The 15019-nt window shown below is 53.3% G+C and overlaps 9 protein-coding genes across 9 annotated transcripts; 4 read left to right on the top strand and 5 right to left on the bottom strand.

Annotated features, from left to right (window-relative positions):
* Window positions 1-65: 65 nt before the first annotated feature.
* On the bottom strand, window positions 66-658 carry MRS44_008127 (uncharacterized protein; the record flags this gene model as incomplete). The annotated part of the gene is made up of 2 exons (XM_046279443.2): window positions 66-544; window positions 601-658. 2 exons carry the CDS (start codon window positions 656-658, stop codon window positions 66-68), a joined length of 537 nt encoding a protein of 178 aa, XP_046133849.2.
* A 248-nt stretch (window positions 659-906) lies between these two features.
* MRS44_008126 (uncharacterized protein) lies at window positions 907-1350 on the top strand (the record flags this gene model as incomplete). Its single annotated transcript, XM_046269105.2, has 1 exon — window positions 907-1350. The coding sequence occupies one exon, from the start codon at window positions 907-909 to the stop codon at window positions 1348-1350; it is 444 nt and encodes a 147-aa protein (XP_046133850.2).
* Window positions 1351-2508: 1158 nt separating this feature from the next.
* On the bottom strand, window positions 2509-4079 carry MRS44_008125 (uncharacterized protein; the record flags this gene model as incomplete). The annotated part of the gene is made up of 2 exons (XM_046269107.2): window positions 2509-3899; window positions 3947-4079. 2 exons carry the CDS (start codon window positions 4077-4079, stop codon window positions 2509-2511), a joined length of 1524 nt encoding a protein of 507 aa, XP_046133851.2.
* A 223-nt stretch (window positions 4080-4302) lies between these two features.
* MRS44_008124 (uncharacterized protein) lies at window positions 4303-5872 on the top strand (the record flags this gene model as incomplete). The annotated part of the gene is made up of 2 exons (XM_065620789.1): window positions 4303-4538; window positions 4690-5872. 2 exons carry the CDS (start codon window positions 4303-4305, stop codon window positions 5870-5872), a joined length of 1419 nt encoding a protein of 472 aa, XP_065476861.1.
* A 222-nt stretch (window positions 5873-6094) lies between these two features.
* On the bottom strand, window positions 6095-6769 carry MRS44_008123 (uncharacterized protein; the record flags this gene model as incomplete). The annotated part of the gene is made up of 1 exon (XM_046269106.2): window positions 6095-6769. One exon carries the CDS (start codon window positions 6767-6769, stop codon window positions 6095-6097), a length of 675 nt encoding a protein of 224 aa, XP_046133853.2.
* Window positions 6770-8732: 1963 nt separating this feature from the next.
* MRS44_008122 (40S ribosomal protein eS27) lies at window positions 8733-9274 on the bottom strand (the record flags this gene model as incomplete). Its single annotated transcript, XM_046269109.2, has 3 exons — window positions 8733-8915; window positions 8976-9038; window positions 9272-9274. 3 exons carry the CDS (start codon window positions 9272-9274, stop codon window positions 8733-8735), a joined length of 249 nt encoding a protein of 82 aa, XP_046133854.1.
* A 497-nt stretch (window positions 9275-9771) lies between these two features.
* MRS44_008121 (uncharacterized protein) lies at window positions 9772-10601 on the top strand (the record flags this gene model as incomplete). The annotated part of the gene is made up of 2 exons (XM_046273740.1): window positions 9772-9836; window positions 9884-10601. 2 exons carry the CDS (start codon window positions 9772-9774, stop codon window positions 10599-10601), a joined length of 783 nt encoding a protein of 260 aa, XP_046133855.1.
* A 626-nt stretch (window positions 10602-11227) lies between these two features.
* Window positions 11228-12146, bottom strand: MRS44_008120 (uncharacterized protein; the record flags this gene model as incomplete). The annotated part of the gene is made up of 2 exons (XM_065620788.1): window positions 11228-11660; window positions 12100-12146. 2 exons carry the CDS (start codon window positions 12144-12146, stop codon window positions 11228-11230), a joined length of 480 nt encoding a protein of 159 aa, XP_065476860.1.
* Window positions 12147-13259: 1113 nt separating this feature from the next.
* Window positions 13260-14835, top strand: MRS44_008119 (uncharacterized protein; the record flags this gene model as incomplete). Its single annotated transcript, XM_065620787.1, has 2 exons — window positions 13260-14240; window positions 14314-14835. 2 exons carry the CDS (start codon window positions 13260-13262, stop codon window positions 14833-14835), a joined length of 1503 nt encoding a protein of 500 aa, XP_065476859.1.
* Window positions 14836-15019: the final 184 nt, after the last annotated feature.

Genomic DNA, 15019 nt, shown 5'->3' with positions numbered 1-15019 from the left:
CGTCAAAGTGCGTATATCGTTGGCCACATTCACGCATAGAGACATCTAGTCGTGTGCTGAGACGTCTACCACATCCTGCGCTGGTAGTACGCCGGCTCATCCGCGTGAGCCAGCTTCTGGAGCTCATTCTTGATCATCTTCCTCCTCTGAGCCCTGCTCACGGGCTTGTGGTTCTTGACGGGAGCCTCGACGTGGCCCTCGGGAGTCGACATCTTCTCCACCACCTTGGACTGGAGCTGCTTCACGAGCTCAATGTTCCTTTCCAGCGCAGCGTTGCCATCGGCGCTTCCCAACTTGGCCCCGGGCAGTGTCTCCTTGACTTCGATTAGGAGTCGCTGCCGCCTAACCTCAATATCCGCTTCGGTGTCGATATCGACGACGCTTCCATCCTCGAGCTCCTTGGTTCTTGTGCGGAACTTCTCGGGGAGATAGACTTTAGGGGACGGACGGGTATGGCGAGGTTTGATGGCTACGCGGAGCTCGCGCAGTGTTCGTTGTTGAATGACATAGCCGCTGATGAATAAAGCTGACGTACAGAGAACCACTGGAGAATGTCTCGTCAGTAACTGAGTGGAATGCGGGAGCTGGAATGCGACTTACCGACTATGCAGGATGCGATAATCTGGACCTGGGACGACGTGAGGAGCAATCTGGCCATCCTGATAAATAGATATATAGAGAAAAGAAAACGCACAATAGGAGACACAAGATTGAATGGTCATGTAGCTGATTAAACCTTGCGCCTCGAAGCTTGGTCGTCATGCTCATGCAGTGTTGACTCTGTTAACACGGCAACCGACCGATAAGGCTCTTATCGGTCCCGAGCTTCAAGGTTCCATCAACTTTTCCAACACCAAGCTCCCCCATCGCCAACGTTACACTACGACGAAACCACGACCGCCCATCATGAGCAAAAATAAAGATACCGTACAAGCCGATGCGCGGCGCTTCCTCGATGAACGCGGCTCCAACGCGACAATGGCGCCCAACGGCCTCAACCCCGCGACAATCATGGAAAAGGCCGTCAAGGATCGCATCGTCGACTCATACTTTTACAAGGAGCAGTGCTTCGCGCTCAACGAAGCCGACATTGTCGACCGCGTCGTCGAGCACGTGTCGTTCATCGGCGGAACCTACGGCGTCACGCAAAAGCCCAGCCCCTTCCTGTGCCTCGCCTTCAAGCTCCTCGAGCTCGCTCCCAGCGACGCCGTGCTGCATGAGTACCTGCACTACGGCGGCGACGAGTTCAAGTACCTGCGCGCGCTGGCGTGCTTCTACTTCGGCTCACGCGACAGGCAAAGGACGTGTACGAGATGCTGGAGCCGTTTCTCGAGGACAGGCGCAAGCTGAGGAGGAGGGGCAGAGCGGGCGTGGCGTTGACGTATATGGATGAGTTTGTGGATGACCTGCTGGTCAAGGATCGCGTTTGCGGTACGAGTTTATGGAAGATGCCGAAGAGAGAGACATTGGAGGACTTGGAGATTCTGGAGCCCAGGGTCAGTCCTCTTGGTGATCTCGAGGATCTACTGGAGGAGGATGAGCCGGAGGGCGCGAATGGCACGAGGGAAGAGTCTGGGGAGCTTTCGGATAGGGATGAGATGGATGTTGATCGCGACGAGAGGCCGAGGAGTCAAAGTCGGAGTCCAAGCAGGAGCCGGAGCCGGAGTCGTTCACCCTGAGCACGCCCGGGGACGACCAAGAACACCAACACGTGGGCCTGACCTGGGTCAGCATCATCAATGCGAGATGCCACGCCAGCCTCCTATAAACACGAATCGCCGCGCCGAGAACACTTACAGTCTCGCCCTCAGCTACATTGGACCATCCCCGAGCTGGGCCACCCTGACGTCGATTGCCCTTGCGTCGACCCGCTCGCTGCGATGTCGAGCTGTACGAATTCATGAGGAGCGTAGGGTTACTCAGCCTCCGGGGGGATGGGTACGACGATATAGGAGTTAGCAATTCAGATTGCTTCAAGTGGATGGTTGAAAGACTACAACCTCCATGACGGCCAAACCATCTTAGCAACATCTACAACGAATACCACTTATGGTCGCAAAGACCGCTTACTTTGGTTTTTATATTCAAGATCCCTGTGTCTTCATTGTAACCAGCATCATCACGACAATAGGCCGGGACCAAGCTCCTAGCTAAATGTCTTTATGACATAACTCAGTTGCTTTACCCCTTGGCCTTCTCTTGGAGATGATCCAGGTCGAACGTTGTAAATATATATCCACTTTCAACTCATCGGCACTTTAGGGAGGTGGGCAAGGGCCATTAGCAGAGCCATAAGGGGGATGGGCTCAAGTATCGGATCCCTTTCGTCGTTTCCTTCCCTCGAGACCTATGGCGATGAGCCAGGGGTGAAGTGAATGCTCCTCTGACATCCTCTAGCAGTGTCACGAACTATGTGATCAGTACCTCAATAACCAAGTTCCTACTTCTAAGCCATCTAGACTACTATACACTAAGATCATTCAGTCATCGCTTTTCATTTATACACATTTATGCCACAGCCTCCTTCAACTTCTCCGCCAGTAACAGCACCCTCTGGTCATCCCAATATTGCCCAATCACTTGCAATCCGGCCGGGAATCGACTCTCCTCAACCTTGGCGGGAACGCTCACAGCCGGCAAGCCCGCGAGACTAGCAGGCACCGTAAAGACATCATTCATGTACACGTCCACGCTGCTCTGCTTCTTGATATCGTCCAAGCGCGGGGGAAACGTCGGCGCCGTGGGACAAAGGATAAAGTCCACTTGCAGAGGACCTCGCTTGTCCTCCATGCCGGTGGCCTCAGCCATGTCGCTGAGATCGAACTGTGCGGGCTCGTATAGCGGGTTGTCCAGCCGGAACACGCGGTCAAAGTCCTGCTGGACCATCCGTCGAACCTTTTGCGCCTGAATAAAGTAGTTGTCCATAGCTTCGGAGCTGAGGCTGTACGTGCCGAGTAGGATTCGCCTCTTGACCTCGTCGCCGAAACCGGCGCCGCGGGTATCAGAGTATAGAGTCTCGCCAACAGCGTCACTACCCTCGCCACGCTTTCCGTAGCGGACGCCGTCGTATTTTGCGAGGTTAGAGGAAGCTTCAGCTGGGGCGAGAACGTAGTATGCGCAGAGGGCCTCCGTTGTAGAGGGGAGCGAGATGGGAACCAGAGTTGCACCCTGTGCTTCGAGAGCAGAGGCGGCAGCCACCCAAGCAGCTCGGATGGAGGGATCAAGTTCCTCGATGTTGTACTCAAGAGGAATGCCAATGTTTAACTTGGATAGGTCAGGGAGGGTGGAAGGTGTTGTCTCAGCGCAGCGTTTCCTGGAAGCAATAGGGAGCGATGTCGGGTCGCTCGAGTCTTGCTCTTGATACAGGCCAGTCTTGAAGACGAGGTCATGGATCGGCTTGACTTCGTTGGCCAAGAAGCCAACCGTATCCAAAGAATTGGCGTATGGAACGACACCGAACCGGGAGATCATGCCATAGCTGGGCTTGTAGCCAACTGTTCCTGTATAAGCCGCCGGTAGTCGGATTGAGCCTCCAGTGTCTGTCCCCAGAGCGATATCAGCGTCTCCAAGCCGAACAGCAACAGCGCTTCCACCAGAACTACCACCGGCTGAAACATCGTCGTCCTCGGCCAATGGGTTCCTCACAGCGCCGTGTATTGAGTTCGTTGAATGTGATCCCATGCCAAACTCATCCATGTTGGTCTTTCCAACTATGGAAGCACCTCGTTGACGCAATTGTCGGACAACAGTGGCCTCGAATGGCGAGGGGTGGGAGGAGAGGATCTGGGAGGCGCATTGTGTGGGGAAGTCGGCGGTTGCGATGTTGTCCTTGACGGCAAGTCTGAAGGGTTTCGCATCTTTCCGTAGTGGAATAGAAGAGTCTGTGGTAACAGATTCACCTAGGAATGTTAGGCAAGTCTAATTGCGAAGCTTCGACTTGACATACTGCTGCCCACAAAGTGGTTGTAGGTGCTATGAGAGCGCCATTGTGCCAATTGCGCGCGAACAACGGCTCGACGGGATATGACGGTGTGGCGCGGCGAATTCAAGGCCAAGCGGCGCACAACAGCCGCGCTCATTGTCGATTTATCACCATCAACAAGCCCCAAGACCAGAGCGTCAAGGTGTGAGTCGAGAGTTGGTGTTGAAGCTCCAAAGGTGACTGGTTGGTCGGCCGAAAAAGCGGCATGAGGGCTTATCGATAAGCACCAGGCATCATTTCCAGGGTCCTTTCCATCTTCACTCCACCTTAGCTCTTGAGCTTCGACAAAAACAAACCCGTCAACACGCGAACTTGCGGAAATGGCGACGAAAAGGGAGTTTCAGGAAGCCGACGACGGCGATACACCAAAGCGAGAGAACAAGCGCCCAAAGAAACAAGGCGGCAAGGCGCGACAGCATCAGCACTCCAACATCGATCCGACATGGGGTCAGAAATATGTCTTTTCGGGCGGCGGCAACGCGACGACGGTTCCCGCGGGCGAAGAATCTGATTTTGAGGACGACTCCGAAGCCATGGCCTATCTCAACTCTGTAAGGTATGAAGTTTTCCCTCAGCGCTCCTCGTGATTCTTTGCTGAAGATGGCCGACCTATAGAGAACGAATACTGATATGGTGAGTACAACAGACAAGAAGCCAACGGGATCCCCCATCTCCTAGTTGCCCCCAAAGTCCAAATAGGGCCGCAGCTACCCGCCGACTTCGAGAGACGATGATGCAGACCAAGATGACGAGGGGCCTACCGATCGAAGCATTTACGAGACTGGCATCGGGGACTCTAGAGGTTATTATGAGGACGGCGCATATGTCGGACTACCAGAATGGGCCGAGGAGGATGATTATGAGGAGGGTGAGGCTCCAGAATACGAGGACGACGACTTTGACGAAGAGAGAGCCATACACGAGGCCTACTTTGCGTCCCTCATGGACCAATACCTCCACCTCCGATCGGTCCTCCATACCAAACCCCCTTCCAACGCCCTCTCTCGACTCTCCCCATCGCAAGCTACCACCGCCGCGCCTTTCGGTCATCAATCGTCACCGATAGGCGTATGGTCTCGTCTTCTTCGCACCACCGACCCGCACCCCCTCCAACTCGCTCTCATGTCCAAAGACACCATCCTCCGCATCCTTCGCGTCCTACTTGGTGGTAAGTTTCTGCGCCGCGGTTATACCCTGCCTGAACGCACGAGTCGTTGGCTGTGGGCGCTTCTTGCGCGACTGCCGGACAAGGGAGAGCTTAACTATGCAGAGATTGGCTGGGTGCGTGACCTGGGTCGACGGGCGGTGCTGCTGGGAAGGAGTTTGGCCGAGATGGCGGCGCTGAGAGAGGAGCTAGCTGAAGGTGGCTTGGGAGCCCATGAGGCTGTTGATAGGAGTAGCAGCGATGAAGACGTCATGGTGGATGCAGAGGAGTTGGAGGTGGAGGGCGCCGTCAGCCCTGGGCAGGACGAAGATGATACAACACCCCCTGAAGTTGAACAGGACGAAGGACAGTCGTCCAAGGCTGATATACCAGCACCTCAACCTACGAGCCCTGCGCCTAAACCCGACGCAGAGGAAGGTGAGATAGACGACGAAGAAGAGGATGTGGCTATGGACCTCGCATCCGAATCGGAAGCTGAGGATGGCGAAGTCGCCCCTCAACCCAAGGAAGACCTCGAGGAAGCCAAGGCTCGACTACTCGCTCAGCTGGACAATGGCCCAGCTTCAGACGACCCTGACGCCGAGGCTGAAGCTGAGAAAGAGGCAGCGAAGCAACGCTCGCGAGCCAACCTGCGCGCCACGCTCAACATGATCCTCACGGTCGCCGGTGAGTTTTACGGGCAGAGGGACTTGCTCGAGTTTCGAGAGCCGTTTGTGGGCATGTAAGTGCGGTGGAAAGGAAGTACTTGAAGGTCACGCTCGACCAAAATGTCTTAATTCCGTGTAACATACAGCCAGTCCTAATTCATCTTATCCTTGACATCCATAAAAAAACAACCAGCTCTGGAGCACCAATGTATACCCGACAACGCCTAACACCAAATTCATCGATCAACATAACACATGTGGCATGTAAGTCTTGACAGGGGAACGACCTGAGGAGTCAAGCTAGTTGGCTTGATCCATCGTCTCGTCTCCATAAACAAGGAACTCGGCATCTTCAAAGTCAGAACCAGTAGCTGTGCGGCCCTGACCACCGGTTCCAAGTCTGGCTGCCTTTTGGGCTTGAGAGACAGGAATAGCGTAGACTCGAGAGTCACCCTCGCCAGCCATAGTTTGGGCATGAGAGCTGATATTGGTTTCGTCGTCCTCCTCGAAGAATCGCTTGCGATATGTCTCGTTTGAATCAACGCTCTCGGTACTCTCTTGAGACATTGAAAGCTCGGGAATGGCATCGGCGTCTGGGACGTCATCCTCTTGCTCAAACTCGGGCTGAGTATCAAGACCGCCGACCTTGTTGATCCCACAGAAAGGCAGCAGCTCTCGGGATGTAGCCTTGTTGGCGGCGCGGCGGGGTGTAGATGTGGGAACTGGCGCATTGTCCGTCCACAACTTAAAGGCGCTCGTCCCAGTGGTCTTGTATCCCTCAGGAACAGACTTGCGAACACGCATTCCGACGCTGAGAAGGTTCGCCTGGACGGTAGAAGGGAGTACAGGCTGGCGAGCCGGTTCGGGGTTGGGTTGAGGCTCGTTGGGAGATCGGGGGTTGAAGAAGGAAGTGATTTGGCGCTGGGAGAGATCAGGGGTGCCAGCGAACTGACGCTTTACCCGAGGAGTCGACATTGTGAGAGATGTATAAGGTCGAGAGCGACTCAATGGGGATCAATTGGTGATGAAAGATGAATGCGCCGAGATGTAATGACGTCGCAAATTGGTCGCAATGTCTCGATTGTTGTTGCACAAGAGGGCAAGGCTTAACAAGGTGTCAACAACAGAACGGCAAGGCCAAGATCAAGAAAGTATAAAAGATAGAAGAGTGGAGAGTGTCTTGAATAGAAGAGAGACAAGTAGTTCCCCTCGACGATGGCAATGACGTCGCAATCGATGAGAAAGCAAGGGTCCGTGATGGATAAAAAGAAGGAGGGGTTCTTGATTAAACGAGGTCTAAAGGAGATCGTTGCCAGGGTGAAGAAGAAGGGAAAAGGGAGGCCCCTGCCCCAGAAAGCTAAAATAGAGGCGGCAACCTTTCCGTGAGCCACTGACCGAGCCAGAGTTTCTCACCTTGCGCTGAAAAAGTGGAGCGTGTTCTGCGCGACCTGTTCGTGTCGCTTTCGCGTAAAGTGAAGTAATTGCAGGGTTGGCCATTGGCTGTATAAAGAGTCATATGATATAAGCTGCATTATCTGATCAGCGAGAGGATCAAGGCAGTGGCAAGGAGCCATTGCCCAGGATCGACAGTGTCTCGTGTGATTTGCTTGGCTTTGGTTGTTTTTTCCCCAAGTTTGCCTCATCAAGGCGTTGGGGAAGATTCGGGTTTGTTCTAGCATTCAGCTGCAGAACATCCACAACCATGGGTAGGTAGTGTTTGCGAGATAGGTGCTTGCCTAGGCATTTTTTGAGCACTTAGATACTTTATTTGATAATGGTTTTCACAAACATACATTAAGAGAAGCATGTTTCGACTGCCTACGTCCCTTCCATTGCCCCGAAGCAAGTGTGAGGGGAGGTGGACCCAGGCACGCGAGCTTCTCACAAGAGCTGATAAAGGCCATGTCAGGTTGACAAGAGCCAATTAATTAAACCAATAACATAGAACACTGCAATAAAGGATCAAATATATTTACGAGTCCAGAAATTAGGTAGTCAAGTTGGAAGCTATGCCTGTTTGTGCTGCATAATATGATAACTCAGTAGTTAGGCCTATAGATACAGCAGCCAACTAATGGCCCAATCACAGTCAACCATCCAGCTAATCATCCACAAGCTTCAGGTCCGTCTCTGCATGTCACGCTATCGTGCCATTCCGCGGGGTAGTCTAGTTCCCCAGACGATCCGGATGGGCTGCCTGAGGTTCTATCCCACCGGATCACATTCCCCGAGTCGAGTCATCCGGCGACTAGCATTGAGGGGTAGGTCGACGCCTTATCCATGACGCTGCCAGTCACCAATCACCATCGAGTCAATCGTTGACAGCTTGGGGGAGGAATGGGTGGGCTCTACTGATGAGTCGTGATGACTCCTGGAAGGCTAGGTCCAGGCAGCAGAGCTGGGACAGGACGGTAGAACCGGACAGACGGCCATTCACAACAGGTAATCCCTCACTACAGCACTCAATGACAGTCACCATCAGTACAACAGCAATGTGGAAACCATTGTGAATTTTCGCAAAAGCACAGTGACCATCCTCCGCTACCCACTGCACCCGGGTATGAAGCGATCATCAAGCAGCGGTTCCACGTCCTCGCGCCAGACGTTACCGGTCCAGGCGCTCGTGAAGGCCTTCTCCAGCTTTCCACCCATGCAGTGCTTTTTTTTCCTTCCTGCCTCGAGAAGACTCTTTGGTACAAGGCGCGCAACGGAAAAACAAAAGAAGAATGATGTGCCATGCAAGATATCCGGAGACCCCAAACGCCCCTATTCTGGGTGCCCCATCTTCTATCTGCAAAGAGGTTTTTGGTAGTGTTCGCAACGTCGGTTGTTCTATCCGTCCATGTCGAGGTTGTTGATTTGCAGATCCGAGATGACCACCATTCGATGAACCGTAAGAGTCATGAGTACCCAAGGAGATAAACCGCCGTGAAGCAGTTTACTTCCGTCGGAAAGAGCAGCCCTCGGTCAACCGAGCCTTACCACCGGTGGGCTGGCAGAGGACGGTGGTGCATCCCTGGCAGATGACGACGGTCTGGGCGTGAGAGAAGACGGTGGTGATGGTGAAGCAGCCGGGGCACTTGACGTCCATGAAGAAGGATCGAGGGGCGGGGACGAGGGTCTGGCGAGTAATGTTAGGTCGATTGTCGAAACATGTGAAATTTTTTGTTGCTTATCGTACCTTGAGCTTGTGCTTCTTGGCCTCGCTGGCCGCGGAAGGGTTCAGAAGATCAACGGCGAGAACCTGGGAGGCGGAGAGTCAGCCAAATTGTTCCATCATCGTGTTTGCTCGCCCCGATTGTCGATTGCATCGTCGTCGTAGTCGGTCCCGAGTTCCATCATTTTGACACTTTTGCCACGGCGGCCGGCCGCATCCTGTTGTCCAATTTCCCCCCTTCCTCACACACACGTGTCCATCGTCCATCGCTCGTAGGTCGGTTCATCGTGGGAAAACATCAGAAAGAAGCAGTCGCTTACCATCTTGGCTGATTTTCTCGAGAAATTCTTGTCGGTTTTCTTGCGAGAGTGGGAAAGCTTGACGAAATCCGGGAGCAGATTTGAGGCTCGCAAGAGTGGGTGGGAGGAGGTAAGCGAGGAAAAGTTCGGTGGCTCTGAGGGGACGGGCTCTCCTTTGCCTCTGGCGGAATTTTTCGACGAAAGAGGCTTAGCGTGCTAGGGTTTTCGTGCCCAAGCCACGTGACGAAAATTATCCCCAGCCCACCGCCTGTCCACCGCCTGGGCCAAGACTTGTCGGTGCAACATAGCGCCGATGGAGGAGCTTTATGCACGCAATGTTTTAGTGGGGTTTGTGCACGGCGGCCAGTTATGCGCGCCGCCGTTGAGCTGCCTGACGCAGTACGTAAGGCCGTGACTGAGCCTCGTCAAGTCTAGTTGTAGGCTACCACTTTCGATCACTACAAATTGTTGTTGGAGCCTTGTCTTGATATTGGGTCACTCTCATTTACATTGCATTCATCATGGCCGCTCCTTCAGAACAGCGTATTGCTGTGCCCATCGACGACCCCAATGCCGACACAGAATGGTCTGCAATTGCTACCCCTCCATGGCACAGCTCTAACCCCGCCATAGGAACGATATCCTTCGGAAACATGGTGTCATTCCTGAGAAGCCGCCGAGCCCGACTCCCATGATCGAGGAGGCCATTCTCGAAGGTCGAAGATTAGCACATGAGAACCGATTGGAGGGAAAGGACCTGGACGAGTTGGACGAGCTTGAGGATGAGGAGGACGAGGCGTTTCTCGAGATGTACCGGCAGAAGCGCATGGCCGAGCTGAGCAACCTCCAGAAAAAGGCCCTCCACGGAAGCGTATATCCCATTTCCAAGCCCGAGTACCAGCGCGAGGTCACAGACGCCTCCAAGAATGGTCCCGTGTTTGTCAACCTCACATCCTCCATGGGCACCAACGTCGAGTCCAGGGTCTTGACGGAGCTCTGGAGGCAGGCTGCCAAGGAGTACGGCGAGATCAAGTTCTGCGAGATCCGGGCGAGCCAGGCCATTGAGAACTACCCCGATCGAAACTGTCCGACCATCCTGGTGTACAAGAACGGCGATATTGTCAAGCAGGTTGTGACTCTGATGACCATTGGCGGCGTACGGACCAACATGCAAAAGATTGACAACCTGTTGGTAGAGGTTGGCGCTGTTCCTGACTCGGATATGCGTGTGATCAAGAGGAGGCAAGCCGCTGAGGACGCCGAGGAGGAACGCCTGGCAGGGAAGACCATCAAGACGGGGACTGCTGGGAAATCAAGAAACGTCGACAGTGATGACGATGATTGGGATTAAGAATTGAATAAGGACTTATTCTGATCGACCCGGCCGTGGATCTAGAATTCAAGTACGGTCCCTACCCAATGTCCATGTCCGTTACTGAACCATCTATAGCAATATTGCTGTAAGGCGCTTGTGCTGGCCCGTAGAGTGCCTCCCTAAGCTAAGCTCACGTCAACGTACCACAACCTACATGCGATGATCTAGCATCATGCTGTTCTGGACGCGCAAGAAGTCACGTTATGCATGGCGTGGGGAGGGCTACCAGTTGATGTGGCAGTAGGCTTTACGACAAGATGGTAGCCCTCATGTATTCACCTTCATCCCATACGGTTGTCCTATAGGAGTCATGATGAGATCTGACATTATCGACCCAATACCAATTCGGCAGAGGTAGTGTGCCATGGTTAAGCACACGACGGGACAATACAGAGCCACCACCAAGACCTCGCATAAATATGACAAGTGATGTATGCCGGAAGCGAGGAAGACTCTCCAGTCATAATCTTGGACGCATCAAAATAATGCCAGATATATTATCTTGCGGATGAAGTATCCATTACAAGTACCCGGATTGAGAATACGAGTAGCATGAAAGGCAGTTGGCAGACCACACCAACTTGATGCAATACTTGTATGAACTATGATTCCAAGTCGTCCCATTTTTCGCATTCATCAAACATGTCCAAAGCAGCATCAACACGTCCCATCTGCCATGCCTCATAGATCGCGCCCCAGCGAAGAGCACTGCATTTCATGTCGTGGAGGGCGGGGACGTCTCTCGTGATTGCCCTAACATAGCTCTCAAGGTGATGAGCCTGAGCGGGGAAGTCGTATTGAAGTTCGCCATCTTGGTCGATCGCGCAAAGGACGGGTCTGTTGGGATGAGTCCACTCGATGTGGGAAAAAGAAGGTGCCGAAATGGTCCTCCGGAGTTCAGTCAAAGAACTTGCCTCAACTGCTCCCGTCTGAACTGCCCAGCGGAGAAGAAATGGGGCAACGGTGTGGCAAGGCTCGTCCTCATGGTTTGGCGGCTCTGTCAAGCAGTGGGTTGCCTCATCTCGAGCGTCGCGCCTAAGGCAGGTATGAGTTCAACCGATACCGTGTTTGCAATAACAATAACAAACATACCTCTGTCCATTGCGGTACGCGATTGTGATGCGCACCGGAGGCTTTTCATTGGGGCGAAGGGATCTCTTGCAAACAAATACGTGCTCCTAGCGCAGGCATGCTTCTTCAGACCCTTCAGGAGCGGCAATGTCGCCCATCCTAGCGCCTGTCCATTTGAATATCAACATGGTCAAGACTTTGAGGCAAGTCTGGGGGGTTGGATAACGGATCAATGTGTCTCCCACTGTTCAGAAAGTGAATTATCAACCGCCTAACCGTTGAGCCGGTCACAAAAATAGCACTGCCTCGAGCCTTGGTGACTCGTATCACCGGCACGGAACCCAACCTTCTATTGCCTGTCAGTCCATGTAGTAACTGTAAGGAATCCGGCAATGTTACATACTCTCCAGTTGAATCGAGGATATCGTACTCGACTTGGTCAGTGCTCATCGTGAACCGCTGGGTGGTAACCCAGGTAAAGAATTAAGGATGGTTGGAGAGATCAGATCTTGTGTTTGGGCAGTTGAATAGAACATAAGAGATGACGAAAGAAGAGGATTTGATGAAGAGCTGGGGGCTCGGCGGTGGTTCTTGGTAATAGCGAGAGAAGGAAGGTGCACTCTACGCGAAGAGATGAAAACAAGGCACCACAGCGGAATGGAATCGGATGAACCGTGCAGTTGGCTCTGAAAAGGTGACGGCCACAGGATGATAGCGAGAACTGTTGAAAGAGAAGTATGCAGCGTGCTCGCCAACACTGCCACAGACGAGAAGGCTGGGGAGGTGATGGCCTTCTCGGAGCCAGCGCAAGATTCTAGTGCACGGTTAGGTTTCAGAGAGAGAGAGAGAGAGAGAGAGCAGTGTCGGGCGGGAGAACAAGTTTCTATCCCTTTTTGTTTCTCTCTTGTTCAGCAAAATTTAGGTAGGCATTAGGATCCATAGCATCGCACACATTCAGCACCCGCTGCTGGCTTAATGCCTGGGCAGGTGCTACTCTGACGTGTTTGATCTCGCAGCTTAAGTACAATTCTCCGGTGCCATCTCGATACATGTCAACGGCGTTACACGAGCTTTGACCGTGGAGTGGTTCAACGCGTCAACCCCGGTTTTTGCGTAGAGGGGCACGTGCCGGTCAATGAGGGGTCATTTCTCATCATCACCGACGCGTTCCATCAAACGAGGCCAAGAAAGCACCCTTGCAACCATCAATTGAAATCGCCGTTATCTGATCATCTTATCAATCCGCAGCCTCCCCTTCCCGTCCCTGGTGTGCCCCCTTCCCGCGGGGGGCCCGGGGGCCTCGGAAATTCGGACCCTGAAAACCAGTTCTAGGGATGTGGCACGTGCACGCCGGCAAACGTGCAGCACGGTGCGTCAGTGGGGCATGAACCCTGGCGTTTCGTCGTCACTCGGCGTCGCGCTCCCTGTTCACGTCGGACAAGAACCCAGCCCAGCCCAACCGCTTCAATTTTTCCCTCTTGTGCGTATTCGAGTATTTATTCTTTGTCTTTATTGTGTGAGCTCTTTTACCGACTCATCTACATATTTTATTTTTCAGTTACAATGGCGTCTGAAGAGCTGTCTTTGCCTCGCCTTCCCGGTGTCTCTTGGGATGAGCACTCACAGAGCTTCTCCAACAACCCTCGCAAACGCGTCCGCAATTCCACGTCCAAGCACGCGCCATCTCCCGCCTTTAACAATTCAAGTGACCCGGCCATTTTCTCCAGCGATGATGATCCGGCCTTGGACAATTATGTAGAGGGCAGGCGCAAGAAGCGCTATGTCGGTTCCTGGTTCCAGCAGCACCCTACCTCGTCTGACTCGACCTTTGGCGGCGACAGCCGCGACACCGTTCACGTCACCAAGCAGAGACGCGCCTGGTCGCGACAAGCAGACAGTGGTGTGTTCCTCCCCAGTGATGGTGATGGAAATGAGAGCGACGATGTTATGGACCTCCCTGCACCCCCGAAGCCGCGGCTTCCGCAGCTCAACCGCGTCGTGCGCCGCGTCTCCAAGGCGGAGCAAATGGCTCGCGACAAGGTTCAAGCCTGTCTCGACCAAGGCGAAGAGACAATTGACTTTTGGTCAATGGGATTGGAAGATATCTCCAATGATACCATTAGTCCTTTGTCGCAGTTCACCTGCATCCCTGTCGTCACCAAGGATGTCGCCTTTGAGCAAAAGGACCCTGAGCTCAAGATCTATATGGCCATGAACCGGTTGACTCGGGTTCCCGGTGCCATCTTTGATCTCACACATCTTACTATCCTCAGTCTTCGCCACAACAAGCTCACTGAGCTTCCGTCTGCAATTGCCAAGCTTCACAATCTCAAAGAGCTCAACGTTTCACAGAACCGGCTGCGACATCTGCCTGTGGAACTGCTCGATCTATTCTCGTCAGACAATGACCTCCGCACCCTTGTTGTCCACCCCAATCCTTTCTGGCAACCAGGTGACCAATTGGAGCACATTTCGGAAGACCAACCTGATAACTTGCTCTTTTCTTACACACCAGAGTCAGAGTCCTCCCCATTGCCCCATTTGGTGAGCAGGGTATTGGGTCGCTCCCCCCCTGCAACTCTCCAATACGACAGGCAGGGTCATATCAGATTTCAAGTTTCCCACAGACCATACCAAACACATTCTTCCTGTCGACGATTTTGAGTCTGACAGCTCCACATCCTCTCCCTTCTCTGCCACTCCCAGCTCACAACTCCAAGCGAGCCGTGTCCCAAGTCTTCTTGAAACAGCCCTCCGAGCCTGTTATCAAAGTGCTCAGCTCCCAGAGATGCCGTACTACATCCCCGACGGCCTCACCCATTTGCGGAAGCTTCTTGAGAGGGCACAACGACAAAAGGATGCTGGTGGCTTGACCTGCTCACGGTGCCGAAAGTTTATGGTTATCCCAACAGTTGAATGGGTCGAGTGGCGGGAGATTCGAACTTGCAAGGAAGTTGGTCCAGAAGCCCCCTCAGTCGTGCGTATGACGCCGCTGAGTATGGCCGAGGGTGAGAGGACTGTGCCGTTTGTGTATAGAGGATGCTCATGGCGATGTGGGCCGGGGGATATGGATAAGGCAAGTTGGGGTTTGCCATCTGGAAATCTTGTTCCATTTTCAGCGGATGATTTGAACGCTTAAGCGTGACTGGGTAACGGCGTTTTTGAATAGGGCAGAATGAGCGTTTTGCATTTACATGACTATCGAGCTTTAGGTATGAAGCCTTTACTGTTGAAACCATTAAGATCTCTATTGAGATACTTTGAGTCCCATTTTGGGTGGTATGGAGTTGGGGAAAATAATGACTTGTGATTTATCTACTGCC

The sequence above is a fragment of the Fusarium solani genome, assembly GCF_023522795.1.
Source record: "Fusarium solani strain SB1 chromosome Unknown bctg00000004, whole genome shotgun sequence".
In the NCBI taxonomy this organism is placed as follows: domain Eukaryota; kingdom Fungi; phylum Ascomycota; class Sordariomycetes; order Hypocreales; family Nectriaceae; genus Fusarium; species Fusarium solani.
The sequence above is the reverse complement of the archived record's forward strand: the minus strand, read 5'-3'. Positions and strand labels throughout refer to the sequence as shown.